Here is a 22,316-nt window from a genome sequence, read left to right on the forward strand (position 1 = left end):
ATCCACTCATGATTCATTACCCTAGTCTCTTCTTAGTAATTGGTCCACTAGTGCTATGCACCCACACTCTTGCTCCTGTAAACATTTATTCGATGACTCAGTGCACATCAACCACCTTCCCTCGATGTCTAGGCTTATAGTTATTGAGTATCAAGAAACAAAACAATGTACACTTTAAATATCTCACAATTTTATTTGTCAATTTTACCTTAATAAAGCTGACTAAAAAGAAATACAGACTTTCAGATATATGTACTATCGTGAGTTATTGAATAGGTAAATAAGTAACAAGTATGTGATTAAGTGACATGCCCAGTGTAAGAGTTTAAACCCATATTGTGTCCAGATCATTTAACTCAAGAGGTGACATTCTTATATTTTACTATAAATCAGTGTTATTTGTTGAATTCTAACCCAGAATATGTTGTTCAGAGTATTTTTCTAAGAAACCAATTATAGGTTTGGCAGAATTTATTATTCCAAAATTTAATCTCCACAAGAATCAAATCTATATACATTTTTATTTTAATATATTGGTTCCTAAGAGATATCATGCCTTTATCTATTATCTAGTGTCATAGTTTAATCATTATAAAACCCTAAAGGTAAGATTATTAAAACTTACTAAAACATTTTACAGATAAGGAAACTGAGTTTTGGGAAGGTTAACTAAATTCCTCAGTATCCTAGAGTTTGTTCTAATCTAGCTCTATTTCTATCAGTTTTTCATTCTAAGTCCCATAATCTGAACTACTATTTTATAAATCTTTGATTGCCTTAGAGAGACATTTTGACTTCAAGCATGTAAACTTTACTATATTAACCAGGCCATTTTCAACACACATTAAAAAAAAAAAAAAAAGATATATCAAAGAGAATACTGTCCATTGACATTTTTTTAAAAAAATGATTGCTTAGTTAAATATGTCTCCACCTCAGTACTTAAGGAGGAAGAGAAAAATCTGAGAACGCAGAATTTAAGCATTCCTCAAGCATTTTTAAGACCTTTTTTTTTTTTTTGGTAGGATGGCCAAACTTAAGCTACTTTTTCTATTGGTATTGTTACAGAGTTAAATCCATCTAATTCTCCTTTCTCTGAATCCTATCAACAAGGATAGCTTGGCTTCACGTGTGTGTGGGTCTTTATATAAAGAGAAATTTTGTTCAGCATGATAACTTAAATATTCAAAATATTACTTATCATCAGTACATGACCTTATAAAAATTAGACAAGATAACTCTCTTTATCAGAGTCTGGCTGTGAGCATTGGATTTGCTATGGGCCTAACACGCCATGTTTCCAAACCCGTAAAGCTGTTGTCCTCACAAGAAGATAATAGCAGATAGGCCAAAGTCATGAACACTAGCTTGTGAAGTCTCTTGGGAAGCACCCTGCCAGTCTCTCCATGTCCACACTGTCTCTTTACATTCCTATTATCTGAGCACATACTTTTGTATTTCTGTGTCAAATTTCTATAGGATTTGGGTTTCACAAATTGTGCCTGTCCTGTATGGTTTCATACATGTGGTTTCTAATTGTATGTATTCAATCTCTGTTGCCATCCAAGGACAAACCAGAGGCCTCTCCATGCTGTCTCATCGTGTAGGGAAACAGGAGACTCATGGACTAGTTTTGCTTTCTAGAGAGTCTCTATAGAATTATGCTAAAATGTGTATGTTCTGGGATCTGATTTACCAGGTTACATCTGGTTCTGTCATTTGTTAATTCTGTGAGCTTGAGAGAGTCAATATAAACTATTTACTAATCTCTTTGGTTTCCAAATGATCTGATTTTCATCCAGTAACTTAGATATTTCTCTGGAGGAAGATGGGAAACGAGAAACTCACCTAGCATGTCCTTCTGGAAAGAGTAGAAATTCAAATTAAGTTCTGATGAAAGAGTCACCTGATTTTCAGATGAGAAAATGATGTATTTCCTTTGTAGTTCACTGAATATCTATATATCTATATCTATATCTATATCTATATCTATATCTATCTATCTATCTAAATGAGAATTTATATAAGCATCAAGTATGACGCTTATTGAATATAGTGTTAAATCATGTACATAGAAGCCCTTTCCTTGTAGAACTTACCATTTAAAAGAGAAACGCAGGCAATACATTTCTTTTTCTAACTTTTTTTTCAGCTCCCTGCAGCCCAAAACAACATCCACTTGAACTTGCTGCCAGTTTCTGTTCCTCTGGGCCCTAGTCACCACGGCCAGGTCAATCTTTTCAGCACTCATCTGCAGCTGACACAGAATGCAAGAAATGCATGTCTGAAGTATCCAGACAATGCTACATGTTTGTCTACTATAAAACATTGGAAGATATTTTTTGTGTGAGGCAGAGGTCATTTTCAGCATGGGATCCCATGTTCTGTTCCTTTAATAAGGGATTGCTTCTTCTTTAGCCTTTCAACTCGTAAGACACAATTAAGAGTAACATAGTTTATATGCGAATTACTTTGAAAAGTTTTATTATTTCATGGAATTATTATTTCCTTAGAGTGTGTGATGACAAGAATAATTGCATATTCCCAACTAGAGCTTACTAAAATGTTAGGGCGTTTTTATGCCTATTCCCTAGCGTTAGTTTTATGATGTAATTTGTTTCTGCAGCTTGTTAAGAACAGAGTGACTGGATGAAAGATAACTGGATTTGAATTATTTAGATTTTCTCTAGTGGTATAACATTGCAGCATATAAAGACATCTTACAAGTTATGTAGCCCATCATGAGACTCACCCCTCCCACTTATCTACCACCATCATATGGTGCTTTACTTAGCTCTAAATCAAGAACAAGTAGTTGTCTCAGTCTGCTTGAACACAGTGGTGGAACCAAACACTTTGTTTCCTGGACCATTTTATATTTGGTCATCATCCTTTGTGAGATGCTCTATAGTGCAAAGCAGGCAGAATTACAAGTTAAAATAAGCAAATTTCAAGTCTGACTTCTGATCCTTGGGAGGGATGGGTGCTTCAGATCCATGAAAAGACTCTTACACCCTCTTGCCCTTTCTCTTTACCTGCCCTTTCTCTCTCTGGCAGCCCAGCTATGTCCCTGATCTAGATTGAAGTCCTATATTCTTATTATCTCAGAGATTTAAGCCAAAAATTTATATTGTGTCAAAGTCCCTGACGCCATCTTTGATAGTGAATGGTCATGATTAAAGATTAAATCATCAGCCCATTCACTGATAGAATCATAGCTCACAGCACAGTCTCTTCCTGACAGGCATAGAACTAGATACTAAGAATATAGCACTAAAATGTAAATTGATTAAAGAGTGCCAAGCTTGCTATCCTCTCTAAGGGTAAACAGAGTCACGAAAAGCAGATACAGAGATTTATGCTGCAGTGATCCCTGGTAACCTCTTTGGGTTCCAAATGATCTGATTCTTATCTAATAACTTAGATATTTCTCTAGAGGAAGATAGGAAATTTGAGAAACTCTCCTATGGTGTCCATCTGGATAGACTGGAAATTCAGAACAAGTTCTGATGACAGAGTGACCTATTTTCAGATGAGTAAGTGACTTTCCCTGTAGTTCACTGAATCCTATTCTTCATCACTCACTTGCGAGGAAAAGATGGGCAGAATAATAATTAAACCATCCTTTGGTATTAAAAGAGACAATCAGGGGAGAATTTATCTTTTCTCAGCTCCATTGTCCTTGAAGTACCTTAGTTTCCTCATGGAACCTGTGTGGGAAAGGGGAAAAGGAATTTGCACTTCTTTTTTATTTATTCAGCAGCTGCGATAGAGATGGTTGATACTGAAGACTGGGGCTGGATGGGGCTCTTATGAGAACAGTGATGTCTGAGTATCAGATAATCGTCAGTATTATCCACCTATGATTCTTCCATTACCCATCCACCTGTCCAACCTTTCACTCATCCTTCTGACAGCATTTCCATCTATGTCTCAGTTCTTATGCTGGGTGCTAAAGTTGAGTACATATTTGATGGAACTCAAGGGCTATGCATTCGGAAGTGGGTAAGATTTTAGCTCACCAGGCCTAACTTTTCCAAATTCTTTGCTCTCCTCTTTAAATCATTGTTTTGAAAATAAAATGAGAAAATGTTCTTTCCTTCTCTTCTTTTATAGTCAACTTACTTGACAGTTTTGGAGCTTTTGGTAAATTGACAGACCCCTTACTAGGCAGTGGGAATACATAGGAGCATGAAAATGCAAATTCTTCTTTCCATGACTTTTAGAGAATAAACTTGTATTTTAATTGGAGGGTATTATGCAAATATATGGAGGATGGCGAGAGTGTAATTAAACCGATACAATTCAGCTCAATTATGTGGCAGTCCTGTTATGATCCCTGAAATCAAAGACTTAATATGAAATTTTGGGATTTCTCATTGCACACCCCACACTCTGTGCTTCTCCAGCCAGGCTTCAGGGACTGACCAGAGGGATTAGAAAGATCCATCTGGTTATTGATGTAACATATCACGGGCGTGGGCAGAACTTGAGAACTAAAAGTGAGGCAGCTTCGTGAATCAGTATCTAAGTTTTCTGTCTGACTTCTTCCCCTTTGCTTTTAAGACCTTTGCTTATAGGCACGCACCCCTGACTGTCATGTCACTAGAACAAAATTAGCATTATGTCAGGCTCCTTATTGAAACCTAGCGTTTATGGACCGTTGTTGCTCTCATAGGCAAATCTAAACTCTGTGTCTTGGTTTCAAAACTCGACATAATACGCCTCTTGCCTTTTTGCTTTCTATTCTTATTTCTCACCGCCTGTCTTTTCAGTGCTCCAGTCCCATGAACTCACCCTTCGTTTCTCTAGTTTGCTCTCTCTTATCGCTGGCTCTTCACCCACACTGTTACCCATACCTACAACACATGTCCTCCCTCGCGAAGGTCTGAAGTTTTAATCATTACTTCTCTGGGGACGCCTTTTCTGTCCCTCCGCACGGCACTTTCTGGGTTAAGTAGAATTTCTATATGTTCTCACAGCCATTCATTCTTTCCATGCTATGGCTTTTAGAGCACATGCTTGAATCAAGGGGATTTACTCTAAAGCTCGTGCTGTTAAGATTGCCACTTGCTGATAACATGTTCTGTAGAAAGGTTTCCTAAAAAAATCTCTGAATCTCAGTCATTTCATTGGTGAATGGTGAAGTGATCTTTAGTTCACTGTGACAATAGTATTATATTTGCATATATAAAATGTTTAGCAGATAATAAGTAGTCAATATATGTAACATTATTATTATTGTCATTATCCTTCTAAATTTTCTGTTTACCTGCGCTTATCTCTTACTAAACTACAGGTCTTTGGTGGCAAAGGCCATGTCTGGGCTGTATATACACACAGTTTGATCATGTTTAATAACTGTATGAATGAGGACTTTCTGAATCACAGCTGGGCCAAGGAGTCTTGCCACCTTAGGTCAATTTGTATGTGTCCCTTAACCCGCTCTAATTAGCAGAAGCCACAGTGCACAATGTGTAAACATTTGGTGTATTTGGGATATCTTTGGCCCCATAATCTCACAGAGAGGGTCCTGAGGTGGAATGAATTGATTTTTTTTTGCATTGAAGTAAGCAGCTGGACACTCTGTACCCTGAGTCCTGCTAAGGTCTAGACCTGGATGGAGTCTTACGAGCATTTGCTGCCTGTTAACTGCTATATTCTTACACACCCACGACTCTTCTTTGTAATGCTAGATTGGTTACTTGAACAAACCATTGCAAGTGTGTGTGTGTGTGTGTGTGTGTGTGTGTGTGTGTGTGATACAAATTATAGGATTAAACTAATGAATATAGAAATATAATATTCAGTGTTTGAAGATTGCTATTAGCCCAAGGATCTAGAGTTGCCTGAGATTTGCAAAGAAAGAAAGAAACAAACAAACGTGAAGTAATAAAGAGGAAGCATGCAGTATTTACTGTTTTTCCCCAGATTTTTTCGGGATGAAGTCTTTGGAACTTGCTTTTACTTAGGCTGCAACTGGGCTTATTATCACAATGTTTCAGATAGTAGTATGTGGTCGAGTACGATATGAAGTAAAATAGTTTTAGTTTTCTATTACACATGCAATATGTCCACTTCCATTATTGTCTGTTTTTCGAAGTGATTATCTCAGATTCTAAAATCGATTCTGCAGAGTAGATATTTTATCCCAACATTACAGGCAGAGTAACCGAAGCTCAAATAAAGGTGTTAATTTATCCAGTCCCAATAGTTAGACCTGATTCTTAGCTAAATGTTTTACTCTTTCAAAAAACGTATGCTTTTCCCTTCTTCTCCCTCAGTTATTTCTAAACAGAAAGGACCATCAGAACCTAAGTTATAATTATAATGCTATTTTACTAATCGATTAACGTAAGAAAAATATGGCATGAATACATTCTAATATAATGATAACACTGTTTCGAAGGACTTAATTTTAAGAGCAAAAGCGTTGTAGACAAGAGTGACACGTGCCAACAACTTCTGTGTCTCAGGAATGCCTTTTATTTGAATGGAAACCTCCATGAATGATATATTATTCAAATATTCTTTTTTTAATAAAAATGCTAATGAAAATATTAAAATGCACATAAATTAAAATGGTCATAAATTAGGATTAATATCACATTAATGAATTATAATCCCACATTCATTAAGATAAAGTGGCATTTCAATATTTGCTCTTGTTAATAAATTTAATACAATAAATGAAAGGGATACATTTTGGGATTCAATAAATATTTGATGTAATCTTATGCTTTAACTTTTTAAAATATTCAAAACTAAAGTTGGAGATCTTGATGCATTTGAATTCTTTGTTGCTATTTTATGTCTTTTTTATAATCTTTTCTTTTCATTTATTGAAGCGCTAAATACAATTTAAATTGGCAAAGAGAATGATAGAACCTATTCTGAATAAAGCTGATCCCAAGAGAATACAATGTCTTGAGTTTTTAGGAGGTTTTTGTTTTTTTTTAAAGGAACGAGTATTTGAAATCTCATGGTGTGATAAGTGGAACTATATTGGCATTTAAATAACTGAATTAAACTGAAAACATGTGCATGTAAGCAGTATTTTGCAGCTATAATTCAATGAATTTTTCTTTTAAAAATGCAAACTAAAAATATATTCTGTTTTTTTTTTTTTTTTTTTTAAAAAAAGAGGAGTCAGCATAGTATAAAAAGAAGCACCATGTATCAGAATGCTCCTGTCTTCCTCTTGAGAGTAAACTGAACATTTTAAAGCCAGAAACTGTTTCCCTTAGTATCTACCAACCCATTTCAGGCAGAGTAGGTGTTCAACAAATATCTGTTACCATGACCTGAATCGAATCTGGATTCTTGCTGCAAAGTTTTTATTTTTCAAAGTGGTCCCATTTTTGGAAAATGTGTCCTCGTATTCTGGCCTCAGTGTTCTTTTTTATAAAATGGGAATAATTTTCCTGGAGCAGAATAATAACATGAAACAAAGAAAAAAACATCCTAGACAAACATAAGATTTTAATACACATCGGATTATTAGAATGTTTTTTGTTTTAATAAATAGAACAGGCAGATCTGAGATAAATTCTGTGTCTCCAATGCTTGATTCCAAAATATGAACCTTGGGAAGGTTATTATGTGCCTTGGCAAACTTCCTTTTTTTAATGTTTTATATGAAATATTTCAATTATTGATTTTCTTTTGATAAAAATTAAGCAAATTATATGAGAAATGATTCACATAGTTCTTGGCGCACAAATAGTGATTCATAAAAGGTAGCTAATGACAACTTTAAATAAATATATTAATAAACTGAAAAGAATTTATACATTTTTATATTTTCTCCCTGATCTTTTTATTATTCTAAATGTATGTCAGTTTATACTAAATAGATCAGAGCTATTTTTTAACTGTTCAGACTTACCTGTATGAATTTCATTGTTTTATTTTGATTGATATGCATACAATTTCATAGACTCTTTGTACAGCTACTGTTAGCAGAAATTATGAAGTTACAATTAATGTACGAAGAACCAACTTGGTACTCAAACAGGAGGTAGTTACATTAACATTGCAAATTGTCCCATTGCTAACCAATGCCACTTTTCATTTCAGCTGCACACAGACTTGGATCCTGGAAGCAAAAAAATTAAGTATATCCTATCAGGTGATGGAGCTGGGACAATCTTTCAAATAAATGATATAACAGGAGATATCCATGCTATAAAAAGACTTGACCGAGAGGAAAAGGCTGAGTACACCTTAACAGCTCAGGCAGTAGACTGGGAGACGAACAAGCCTCTTGAGCCTCCTTCTGAATTTATTATTAAAGTTCAAGACATCAACGACAATGCACCGGAGTTTCTTAATGGACCCTATCATGCTACTGTGCCGGAGATGTCCATTTTGGGTATGTATGCTTCCAATTTCACAGAACTATTAAGAGTCATCTTTAAAATAGCTCCTGACATCAGGGATAGTGTGTTGCTGACTAAAAGACATTTATTACCGTCTTATCTCTAATTTGCATTTCCAAATCCCCTTTTTTGGCCTCAGTTCTACAGCTCAATAGCTTCAGTCCCTCAGTAATAGGAACTGACGAAGCAGATTTATTAAAATATCTCTCTTTACACCAGAGTACTTCAATAGGCTGAATTTGCATTCCTCTCATAGACTTGTAGTTGGAGTATTGTTACTGAGGCGGATTTATCAAGATTTGTTCCAACATGCCAGACTAATCCTATTGATATTTGCTTGATGTTTAATTATTTGTTTGTGTATATTCACATGCAGATGAAGCACATAGAAAAATAGAGAACCATCTAGGTCTGTAGTCAGCCAGATATTGAATTGAGCTGGTGGTTTAAAAAAATCACAGTCACCAGAGACTTCTGTGCTATCACCATCTCGCCTTAAATAACTTTTTTCTTTAGTAGCACTACTACCATCAATGGCCCATGTTCACTTTTTCTGAGCCATTGAAGTGTCCATTATGTTTTGCAGAAAAGTATATATTTCAAAACATGATTTTTTACTTTCTTTCCCCTACCTTTTTTTTTTTAACTTTTTCCCCGCTTTTTTGAATCCGCTTACCTTTCCTCAAACCCTGGTCTTCTCCAGGAAACCCCTGATCTCAGACTTTAGACTCTAAGAGGAGGGGTTTTAGAGCTTTTCCTTATCTGACAGAATTCGTGGACGGCATCCAAAATTCAAAGCATAAAATTGCAAAAGTCATTGTTGTGTATGTAGTGATATGGACCCTACTTTGTTTTAAAATGCATTTAAGGCAACCTATAAGGATACATGCTATGTATATTTACATTGTATATTTACATTTACATTGCATTATGTAGCTAATAATGTCAAAATCATTTAGCATTCTCTTTACATATGCGGCAAAATCACATGAATTCAAAGCAGGGAAACGTAATGAGACAAATACAAAACACAAGCAGAGAGATAAATTGAAGGCCAGAATTAGCTAAATAGCCTAGCTTCATTTGATCTCTTCTTTCTTACAATGAACCTTTGGTGGATCGGCCCAAGCAGCCGCTCATGGGAATTGATTGCAGGCCTCGACATCTCGCCCGTGTATTTCTCCTACCAAGACTCCACTTTGTCTCTCTCTTGTGCAAGGAATTCTACTTCCGTCCCTCCCCGCCCCACCTTCTTATCAAAATCACGTGTCACTCTGCTACAGCTGGCTGAAATGACACTATTTCTAGGGAACCATCTATGGCTTTCTAGCAGGAAGTTTTGTCTCGACCAATGCCTCAAAAAGAAACCCACAAACAAGCAAAAACATCTCCATGTGAGTCCTTCTTTTAGATTCGGACATGCAAACGCAAACCAATAAACACTAAAATATATATATACAGATATATATACACATCTATATATATTTCCTCTTTTTTTCTGTTTTTCTTCTTGTTCCATCAACTCATTTAAAGCAGAGAACTTGCCTCATTCATATTTTCATCTAGATTAGAGTAATATGGTCTTAGAGGACTATTGGCACCTATAATACATACAGACACTTTCTTTTCATTGCTAACACATGATGAACAGAGAAGTTGTTATTTTTGCCTCATTGTTATGATTTCTACATCTTAATGGGCAAGTCTATATCTATTTATTGTAAATATGTCAGAGGCTTCCATTTCTGTGTATATGAGTCATGTGCTTGATATATATTTTGAGAAAGACCCCACTTCCCCCACCAAAGTTCTGCAGACTTCAAGGTCAGTTTCAGCTAAGAAACTGATTTTGAAGCTTTTATTAGCTATATAATACAAAGTAAATGTAAATATACAATATATGATTTTTTTTTCTCTTGACAAGAGGGGAAACTAAAAGAAATAACCTACACTAACATTTACATGGTTATTTTTTAAAAATATTTCATCTGTGATATCTCTTCCAAAAACTACGTGGACTATGCTGCAGGAGAAAGTGTGGTTTTGGAAGTTAGAGAATTTCAAATCCTGGTTCTATCCCTTATTATCCAGTTTACTGTGAATTCAGGGAGGTTAAATTATTGTTTATTTTCCTTAGCTACAATGCGAAGATAACAATTTCCATCTTGCTTTCATTGTGTGAGAATTGCATGATAAAATACGAGGTTGAGGTATGCCATAAAGTAAATAAGAGTTCGATAATTGCTCGCTGTGGGTTTTAAAAAAAAAATTGTTTCTGTTAATCTATTTCCCACCTTACCTTTGGACCTTTCCTTATATATTGATTTTATGCATTGGGTGTCTGGTTTCTATTTGACTCCAGCCTCTCTGGTTAAGGGAAGCAGAAGCAGCTGCATTATTTTATTGTCAAGTGTGAATTATTCCCTTCGTTTCTCATGAAGGTGAATATCAGGATGAAGGTCAGCTGCTATCTCCTCTCTCTCCCCATTACCACTGTTCTCTCTAGGCCTGTCTCTTCCCTCCCCTCCTTCCTTCTCTCATTTTTCTTCCTTTGCTGCTGCAGAAATGCCAGCACCTGCACCTGTACGCCCCGAGGAATGCCAGCAAGGACTGAGGGATTTCATTGTGCAGAAAGTGAAAAATAAAATTCTAATTGAGAAATTTACCAATATTAAATTTAAATGAATGTCATGTTCAAGAACTGTCTGCCAGTTGACAAGCTGTCAAGACAATACACACATATATATTTGCCCAAATGGCAGTCAAATTATTTTAGAAATATCTTATTTGGAAGCTGGAGATGCAGCTCTTTTATATTCTGTGAATTTCAGAACTTGATGTAAACTCACTTTTATAGCTATATTACATAAAGAGCAACATGCAAGCTTGTCTGATTTTTACTGTGGATACCAAACAAGCATTGTTGAAGTTGTAGTTGTTTTTTTTTTTTTTTTTTCCAGTGAAAATTCACCTCTATTTATCAATATCCATACTTTAAATAGATATTTTTAATACTATAATGTATTGAGGTGAGGAGTGTTTAACCCTGATTTTATGTCTCTACCTACATTTGGGTAAAATATTTTTTTTTATTTAAGTTTAAAATAGAATCTCAGATTATTTGGCTGCAAATTTGCCTTTGGCTTGCATAAATAAAGGGTATAACCCATGTAAGCCTCACTTTATCTGTGTTATGTCCACAATAATCCTTAGCTAAAAAAGCATATTTGGAAATATTCAATGATTATTTTTAAAGCGTTTGGTATAGTATAGAGTCAGTGCCCAACAAGTTTATTTATAACTGTCCATTTGTGAATTATTTCTACTAGTATGATTCAGTAAATTGCCTGCATGATGTAAATTGGCTATATGATAGGAATACTCAACAAGCCTTAACTCTATGTTTCACAGACGTACATACTGAAATGAACCCTACTTTATTCAAAAGGACATATTAGTGAAGATAGAAGTAAAGGAATGAGAAATTCAGGTAGAATAGACCCTCTTTATTTGCAAGGGGTACATTCCAAGACCCCCCATGTATGCCTTAAACTGTGGCTAATACTGAATTCTATATACACTATATGTTTTCCTAAACATACATAACTATGATAAAGTTTGATTTATAAATTTGGTACAGTAAGAGGTTAACAATAACAATAACTAATAATAAAATGGAATAATTCTAACAATAGACTGTAATAAAAATTATGTGGATGTGGTCTCTCTCTCAAAATATCTGCAAAGTTCCCTATAATAGTTTCAGAATGCAGTTGACTCTGTGGGTATCTGAAACCATGAAAAGTGAAACCACAGATAAAGGGGGACCACTGTAGTGCTTACGCCGATGGGCATGATTGCATTGTTGAGTGCAGTTATATAAAACATGACACTGGAGATTTTCTTAGTTTCCTTTTAGATCCAGGGCTCCCCTAATGATGATCAACATGTAACAAAAAGTTACTGAATGCCAGAAGCTATGTTAAACGCTTCTAATATCCACAACCATCCTACAACATTAGTACCGCTATTAATTTCCCTCCTCATTATTCTAAATCAGAAAAATAGGGCAAATAATAGCTAATTTAAATCCAGATATTAAGCGGAGGAACTAGAATATAAATCCAGGCATCTGACTCTACCCATGGGTTAACCAGTCTGCTCTACGAACCTTTGATGATGTCTCTAGGGAATTTTGTTTATATGAGCGCCATGATTCTGCTGCAAAGTTATAATAGTTAATGTTTTTTCCAAGGTGGAAGAGCTCTCGAGGTCAGGATACTTTGCAAATTAAATTGGACAAGGAGAAGTTGGGGTGAAGTGTCACACAATTTTCAAGATATAAGCTTTTAAACATGTAAGGCCAATATATCACATAGGAGTTCAAATAACAATACAATTAATTAAGAACTGTGTGGAAAATGGATGTGGCTGAAGCGCTGTTAACATAGTAAAGACTACAGGGAATAACTGGGACTGACTCTCGATTTCCTGATGGGGACTGCAAAAGAGGAATGCACACCCCGCCCAAAAATATTAACTGAAAGATCAGAAGGAGGTCAAGGGATGACTTAGAAAAAAATATTTTTAAAAAGCGTATCTCATTTCTTTCCAAACGGCTATAACTGAAGAGGTGTTGGAGGTCAGTATGCCATATGCAAGTGAACTCCCTCTACTTAAACAGCAACGTGGCCAAAAGGAGAATGTTAGAATTTGAAAATAATCTCAGTCTCTTGAAAATTCTTTTCTTTCTCCCAACTTCTCTTATCATTTATGACTTTCTTTTGTAAATATGTTCTTTTATGGTAGATATCCTTAAACCTTCTTTTGGAGGAAGGCCTATATTAAATGCATTCTATTTCTTTTCTTAATTTGGAATAAATTTAATCTTAAAGAAATGTTGGAAATGTAGCCCAAATCCATCTTCCTGAGCCATCTGAGAGTGAGTTGCGGACGTGGTGACTTGTCACCATGAGATGCCCCGTCATCATGAGATGCCTCAGTAAGGCCTCACCTGCGTGTTTCTTTACACAGGCGTACTACAAGCCTCGAAATTAGAAAATCAGCATGGCTAGACCATTGCTCTTGAATTCACAGACCTCACCCATAGAGTTCCTCACTCTCAGTATAGTGTTCACCGCTGTACCTCCCAATCTAGAGCAACACTGCATTGTTAGTTCTATTTTTTTCCCTTTCTCTAACAGTAAGAAACTTGAATTTCTTCATCCTCAAGATATTTATCGTTTGAATCGTCCATCATACCTAGTAGCGATTGCCATTTGTCCTTCTGCTCATCCCCGAACTCCCCCACACAAATGTTTACCTGGTCTTCCACTTTTCCCTCCACCTTCCTGCCCTTACCCTGATTCCTACCTTACTCAGACACACCTGATGGCTTTTGGAATGAACTGTTCAGGCAGCCGGCAAACAGTCAGGCACAGAGGCAGGAAACTATATTATACTCTCTGCTTTTATGGTTCTTTATATTTAAATCATTTCTTACTATAAAATAGACCTCTAGCAATCTTCCAATCTGTATTCAATATAGGTCTAATGGATAAACACTGAATTTAAGAAAGTGAAATGTTTTTCATACTTTAGTCTTTAAAGTATTAATGTGTCATAATTTAGTAATAAATTTGATTCCTGGACCCAACATCAAGCAATTCTTGGTCACCATCAATGTCTTACGATTCAACTCAATGCTGACGCTATATACTCAGAGAGAGCATCATATTCCACAGGTTGTGGCAGTCCTCCCAGACTGGTACCCATCCTGCCCCTGCTTCAGAGGCCCTCCGGGCATGCCACTCTCCCCCATATCTCTAAGTGTCCAACAACCTGGAAGTTTTTAGAACCTGTCCTTTAGGGGTTTTATTGAGGTTTCATTACATAGTTATAAATATTAAATGATTAGCCACTGGCAATTGATTCAACCTTCCAGCCCCTCTCCCTCCCTGGAAATCATGGGATAAGTCTGAAAGTTCCAATTTTCCAACCACCTGGTTGGTTCCTATTGGCATGCATGCAGCGCCCCGCTTGCGTGGGGCTGCTTTAACCACTTAGGATTCCAAGGAGGTTGGGGCTGTGAGTCAGGAACTGTGGATAACGACCAAATATACCTGAGAAATATATTGCAGTCATCTACATGACAAAATATATATATATATAATTCTGATAAATCACAATATTGTAAATCAATTCATATTATATGCCCTTTTGGCAATTCAGACTTTTTATATGATCTTAGAAATTATTCTTTTTAGAAGTATCTTGCAACATTACATAATTTTACACTGCTAAAGCTTTACAGACACTTGTCTAACAAAAAGAGATTTGTGGTTCTATGCAAGGCCACATGGTAATTTAGCATGCAGTTAAATAGTGAAATCTGTATTTTCTAAGCAGCGAATTGAAAATTATGATGGCTATAGCTTACATGGATTAGCTTGTTATTCTTGTCACTACCTGGTACATATTTTAGTCTTATATAAAGAAGATTTCCAAAGTAATTATTAAGGAGATTCATTTTCATATTCTTTTTTTTTATTATTAAAGAAACAATTTATGTCACATAACCTTATAAGATGGAAGAATGTTCATACTGACAAACTATCTTGAATCTAACATGCTTCTTACTTATAATTTAGAGGTCGTGGCTTACTTTCCATCTCTCGGCTAGATTTTAAAAGGAGTTGGCAGCATTTCTCTATTTTAAAGGAGAGATTCAAAGTGAGAAAAGGGAAAAAATATATCTTGATGGGTTTGATTATATTTTTTGTGTTATTTGATTCACAGTGACAAAATTGAAATTCTTTAGGAAAACATGGGAGGGAAATCACAAGGATAGAAATAAACATTCTCCAAAGAAATCCAGCTGTTCTACCTGACATGAATTCCTGTAACAGCTGTGGTTCCAAAACTCTAAAATGGGGTGAAGTTTGTGTTGTTTCTGTTCTGCATAAAAAAGCTAACCCTCCAGTAGGGATATTTAGACAGTTGGTAAAATAGCCAAATCTTTTCTTGTGTCTTATGATGAAAGTGAAACAGTGATTTCTGATTTGTGGATTTCGGTGGTTGTCAAAGGTCTCTCTAAATGGTTTATAGTTAGAAATTACTGGAGTGTTCAAATGGGAAAGTTATTGGTAATTAACTGTGAGATGTACCTAAAACAAATTAGTCTTCCAAGAGGCATTATGTTGTTTCTACATTGTGGCTAAGAACGAGTTTGGTGTATAAGGATGAAAATATAAATAAGGTTTATTTCAATGCCTTCTGAGGAAATTTCTTCTTTCAAAATTTGCTTTAATGCCTACTCTTCTGTATTCCTTAAATTATAAGATGCTATTTTGTTGATCAGTTAATTGATAATAATATAATTAATCAATCATATTGTTCCTAATGAAATTCTGACTATTTAAAGACCTTACATTGGTCAACTCATACCCCTGGTCTCTTTAATTTTAAGGTTATTTGATCTAAATATCACCCCATAAAAGTATACTAACACAGGTAGGATAACTTAGGAAATTTGCTATAAATTGTGTATATACATTTTTTAGAAGTCCAGCTTTCAGCCACCTTGAACAGAGTTAAAATTCTAGAACTATTCATTATAGGGCTGGCTCAGGAGCCTCAGCCCAACCCTTGCTTTGAGATTTCATTACCAACGTAAATAAACTATGTGTTTCCAGTGGTGTTTTCTTATAGATTTGGTCTTTGAACTAAGGACTTTCAATTCAGAAGTTGAAATCTTTGAATTCTTTCTAGAAGATGAATTCTCAATCACTAGCCAATAAAAATTCTCCAGAATGGTATAACTCAACAGAAAATATGATGAAATAACCCATTTGATTATACAAGTTATAATACTGGCATCGTTTCAATCTATATAATAGAATATTACAGAAAACATATTTTGATAAGTTATTTGAACCTATTGAAAACAAATTTAACAGTCTCTGCCCCTTACCCCACCTCCACAGGTACACAAAGTCACTCCCTTTGGAATAGAACCTGTTGCTTTTGTTTAAATTAGAAACCTGTATTTCCCATTCATGGGGTATCTCATAATTTGAACTGGAAATAGAGCTGACAAAATGGAGGAAAGAATTAGTGATATCAAAATCAGAGGATTAAAATTAAAGCATTCTCTTGGCATTAATAATATCTAAGTGAAGAGGCAACATTGATTATATATCTCAGCTTGTGCCTTTAAAACAGGTCAATCCATCAATATACCAATTAAACAATGGTTTCCAGGTTATTTCACAGCAGGAGTTAATACTGAAGTTCTATTTTTTCCCCTTTTTAATTTTTCCTCCTCTGTATTGCTGTGCTTACTTATTAGAATTAAACTCAGTTTAATTAAATATCAATTTGATCATAAATTTTGTTATGCTAGTTTTAAGTTCTTTAAGTTCTTCATAAATATGCCTTATACTCATTCACATTTTAACTCTTCTTATTTCTGGTTATATTGCTTAACCTCTGTGATTTTTACACCTCACTTCCCTGTACTAAGAGACATGTCTTATGGCCAATGTTTCATCCCAACATTTCATCCAGGCCTACCCTGACCCCTTCTGAGGAAAATAAGATACCTATTGCTTTCTACCCAAATAATCTTCTGGTATTTTAAATGCTGAAAACTATTCTCATATCTGTAAATCTGCCCTTATCATAAAGGAAATCAAAACACCCAAGAAAACTTTGTATTGTAGATGGAAGGTTGAGAAGCGAAGGAAGGATTCTACTTAGATAACTTCATGATCTTTTTCTCTTCTTGTCTTTTTGCTCTCAAATGGGAATTGATCTTTTAGGATTCAATGTGTTTATTAATCCTAAAGGCAAAGAGCAAATCGTCCTTAAACTATTCAAGCTATGTTTGTGCCTAGAGCTCTGTGAATTTGCATCAACACTCGGTGTTAGGACTTTTCGCTTTGTTTTGTTATATAGCCATTCCAGGAAATCACGAATTAGAAGAAGGTGGAGAGTAGAAGCTCATAGAGTTCGGCTTTTTCTCACATTCACCTGTCAGAAAAATGAATCAACTACATGTCAGGGCAGGTCTAAAACAGGCATTTGCGAAATTCTGAAGTCTTGGCTGAAAATGAATGTGGGACACCTTTGTCAATATATTTTAAGTGTATGGCACACTCCTTTCAAAACCTTGCCTCTCGGAACTGGTAGGAGTTCCTAGAATGTCTATGCATGTATTATTATTTAAAATTTTTTAATATTTGTGCATTATGGACTTAATCATTGTACTTCCTAGATTCATTTGACTTTAGAAATGCCATTTAATTTTTAGGTCCGAGTGCTTTTATTTTTTGGTTGTTTAGGAATCACAGTTTTATGAGATGTGTGCTCTTTTTTCTCCTTACCAATACCTCCACACAGAGAAAAATACGGTGAAATTTACATAGCAAGACAACTACATGCAAAGATGAGCACATAGATCAATAGGTTAAAAATGATAGAAAAGATATGCAAGCTGTTAAAAGAACTAAAGGGTAAAGACGTGAATGTCGTCTTTTGGAGAAAAGAGATTTCAGTATGTGTGTGTATATTTGATATATAATTAGATATACTTAAAAAAAGACCTAATTACATTATGAGGTTGTAGACGAGAACATATGGGTTGTCTCAGACACATCTCTAAGAGAACAAGGCTTCATTCCTTGTGTCTGTACTTATAGAGTTTAATGTCAGTAAAATCATGTTTGTGGCACTATTGAAGATGATTTTATTCATTTTTTTTGTCAGGAACGCTGGCACCAAACATGCTTTTCTTTATAACCATGTCAGACTTTCCAGATCACAACATTATCTGCCAATTATGAATCTTTGCAAACCATAAGAATGGTTTGAGTTCAAGAAATACAGTGGGGGAGGGGAGAATTAATCAAATAGAGTTCTTTGAAATAGGTGTTGAAATGTCTATATGTATTTCTTCTGAAATCCAAAGCAATGTTTTTTTCACTTAAGACTAGGATAATGAATAATTATTTTATTGCTACATAGACATTAATATTTAACAAGTGGTTACTTTGTGCCAAACACTGTGTACATTCGCTTAATCCTAACAAAAACTTTATGAAGTAAATTTTATTACTCTCATTTTTAAAAAGAGAAAACTGAGGCACACAACCATGACATAACTTCCTCAAGGTCACATTATCAGTGAAAATGAGAGCTCCCCATCAGACAAGGAGAACCATTAACAGTCTAGAGAATAAGGGAATTATTAGAGGAATTCGAGCATTAGCAGCAAAGGAGCTGATAGAAAAATCTGCGCAAAGCTGTTTTCTCGGCCTCGAGTGATAGGAGGGAAAGCCAGAAGTAAAGCGGAAGAGATCAGGAATACACCAGGATCCAAAAGGACAAACCACAGCTCCTATCTGGCTCTGCCATCTCAGTTCTCCATGAGGTAGATAACCTGCAGAAGATGGTGCCTTTGTGACAGGGCTGCACATGCAGCTGACCCAGGGTGTGAATTGAAGGAGCAGATCCTATAGTTGCTAAAGGAGCTGGGATCTTGGATTCTGCTTCGTGCCAACATGATGAGCTTGGAAATCTGTTGAATTCGGCATGAGCTGCCCCAGTACCTGATCCCCTATGCTGACTTTCCATCTGCCTTCTCCACTTCTGCCTTTAAAAAATCTCATGCCAAACCTGACCGGGACAATATCCCATCCCTTGGTATTTGTGGTGGATTAGATCCAATACCCACTACGGAGACCAAAATCTGTGGATACTCAAGTTTCTTAGTCGGCCCTCTGTAGTCAACGTGTTCGGCATTCGTGAATTCAACCTACAGTGATCCTGGGATGTGAAGTCCAAAGATATAGAAGGCTGACTGTATAGGGAAGAAAACTACGGACATATAATCCCAGGTTAGCTAATCTGATAGAGAACAAAGTCATGGCAGATACTATTTAGCTTCTGCCATACACTAGGTGCTGTGTAAAACAATATAAATTTTTAGAAAGGTCCATGATGTGTCGAGTTTTATTGTTTCACATTATACATTACATGAGAATCATGTTATATAGGTCAAGCATTATCACATTGTTATTGTAAAAAATGTAAATAGAATAGATTTGAATTGCTTTCCCCAAAATTTACATGTCGAAGCTCTAACCCCAGGACCTCAGACTGAGTTGGTATTTGAAGGTAATGCTTTTTAAAGCTGTAATTAGGGTTAAATGAGGACATACAGACAGGCCCTAATTCAGTCTGACCGGTGCCCTTACAAGATGAGGGAATTTGAATGCGCAGAGAGACATCAGGGGAACATATGAACAAAGGGACTATATGAAGAAGCCACAAGAGAACGGCCATCTGCAGTCAAGGAGAGAGACCTGAGGAGAAGTCAGCTCTGCGAGCACTTTGATCTTGGACTTCCAGCCTCCAGAACTGTGAGAAAACAAGTTTCTGTTGTATAAACCACCCAACCGATGGTATTTTGTTAAGGCGACCATAGCAAACTAGTGCAGTTTGCATGGCCAAATTTACTTAATTAGAATGTTCTAGAGTGGGAATCCAAAACCAGAGAGTTATCACATCACATGCCACTGCTCTTTCTCCTCTGACTGCTGTGTCTCTGTGTCAACCTCGGGGTGGAGGGTGGCATCCCTGCACACATGCAGAGTAAACATCTGTCCCCAGCTATGAATTTTTTTTTAATTGAAATTGTACGCACAAATGTGTGGAATCTCGTTTTTTAAACACACGCTTTATTTTTAGCATAGTTCTACATTTATGGAAAAGTCATAAAATTGCACAGAGAGTTCTCGTGTACCTCACACTGACACTGCACTATTACTAACATCTTCTATTAGTATTGTACACTGATCAAGATTAATGAACCAATATGGACACAGCCTTTTTACAGTTGTGACGAGTGCCGGTCAACTATTTCTGTAGAATTTCCCTCATTTTAGATTTGTCTAATGCTTTTTTTCTCATAATGAGATTGAGGTCATGTGTTTGGGGAGGAAGAACCCAGAGGTAAAAGTGGCACTTTTATTTAATTATATCAGGTACATACTATTAATAGGATATATACCTTGGTGTAAAACTTGATCACCTGGCTGAGGTATTGTTTGCCAGGCTTTTCTACCATAAAGTTACTATTCCTCCCCTTTCCATACTGTGTAGCACATACCATGTGCAGCACGGACTTGAAGAGTGTGGAGTTAGTTTCTTCACCCACCACATGATTAACTACATTACATATGTAGTTAATTTTTTCCTTCCTTCCTTCCTTCCTTCCTTCCTTCCTTCCTTCCTTCCTTCCTTCCTTCCTTCCTTCCTCCCTCCCTCCCTCCCTCCCTCCCTCCCTCCCTCCCTCTCATTTAATCAACATATACTCAGAATTACTTATTTCATACCTCAGGTTATAAGTCAAGACAATTTTATTTTCTTGCTCAATTCTTTTATTTTTTTTTTTTTTTCAGCATTAACCATTGGGAGATTTTTTAGTTGCCTCCTGTGTCTCTCTGACATGTCTATTATTTTTTTTGGGGGGGGGGAGGGGGTGTTTTTTAGCTTTTACTTTATTACTTTCCTGCGTTGCATGATGCTCTATGTTCTTCTTGTATATTTATTGCCCTGATTCTAGAATTAGTCATTTCTCTGAGGAGTTCTGGTTCCTTTTATTGGGGCGTTAGAAACCAAGATCTCTGTGTTAACTGTACTTGTTGTTACTGGGTTGTCTTTGCTCCTAGGCCCTCTCAGCTGTCACAGGGAGAGTAAATATATGTGGGTATACTTGTCTATATATACGATTGTGTATATGTGTGTGTGTGTATTTCAAAATGTACACGCACACATACACACACATTGATGTCTGCTTCTGTTACCTCTACCCCCTTCGGTAAGTTTAAAAACTACATTTGTAATATAGTTATATTATTTTGTCAGAGTTTGTATTCCATCCTAGGAAACCGCAATATCCTAATTTTTCAAAATTTGCACATATTAAGATTCACTCATTGTGCTGTGAAGTTCTAATGACAAGTACATTGTGCCATGTGTCCATCATTATAAAATTATAGTTTCACTGCCTTCCAGAAAAGTCCCTTGAGCATTCCCTATTAATCTTCCTCTTTCTCTGAGCTCCCAGCAACCACTGATCTGTTTACTGATTCAATAATTTTGTCTTTTCTAAAATGTCATATAAATGGAATGACATAGTATATATAGACCTTTCACTTAGTAATATGCATTTAAAATTTGTCCATGTTTTTATCTGGCTTAGTAGTTTGCTCCTTTTAACCACTAAATAGTATTCCACCATATGGATTACCACAGTTGTTTTTTTTTTTTAATTCATTCACCTATTTAAGGATATTTTGATTGTCCCCTGTTTTGTGCGATTATAAATAAAACTGTCATAAACATGTTATATAAGTTTTTGTTTAGAAGTAAGTTTTTATTTCAGTTTGGTGAATAGCTAGGAGTATGACTGTTATATCACATGGTAAGATTATATTGTTTTGTAAGAAATTTCGATGGGTTAATCCAAAATACTGACCACAAAGCCCTATCAATAGTCTGTAAAATACTGTAAAGATATCTCTTGTTGAGTAAAACAGTAGTAGAAAACTTGGAATAGAAAGAGTCAATATTGAGATGAGCAGAAGTACTTGACTGGGTTCCAAAGATCTAAGTAAGAACTATCTTAAAATGTTAACAAATGTCAGTGCCTTTGGGAAATGCTACTCAAGAGGACTTTTTTTTCCCTTCTGATTAAAAATGGATCCTCCTGCCTCTATTCTTTGATAATGAACACTGTTCACCAACTTGCCACTTCTAATGTTACTCTGCTTTGTCAAAGTTTGAGTGGATAAAATGAATGAACACAGGAATGAGTATTTCATAGTCTACAACTATTTCTGGAGAATCTACCTCTTTCAAGGCTGCAGT

The 22,316-nt window shown here is 35.7% G+C and overlaps 1 protein-coding gene across 3 annotated transcripts in view; it reads left to right on the top strand.

Annotated features, from left to right (window-relative positions):
• Positions 1-22,316, top strand: part of CDH8 (cadherin 8) — a 309,903-nt gene that overhangs the window by 97,962 nt on the left and 189,625 nt on the right. For all 3 annotated transcript variants that reach the window (XM_016150682.2, XM_016150693.2, XM_036232112.1), the window contains exon 3: positions 8,080-8,374. In XM_016150682.2, coding sequence (XP_016006168.1) covers positions 8,080-8,374 — 295 coding nt within the window. The remainder of the gene's footprint in view (positions 1-8,079; positions 8,375-22,316) is intronic.

This window comes from Rousettus aegyptiacus, unplaced genomic scaffold (genome assembly GCF_014176215.1).
Source record: "Rousettus aegyptiacus isolate mRouAeg1 unplaced genomic scaffold, mRouAeg1.p scaffold_m13_p_14, whole genome shotgun sequence".
Taxonomy (NCBI): domain Eukaryota; kingdom Metazoa; phylum Chordata; class Mammalia; order Chiroptera; family Pteropodidae; genus Rousettus; species Rousettus aegyptiacus.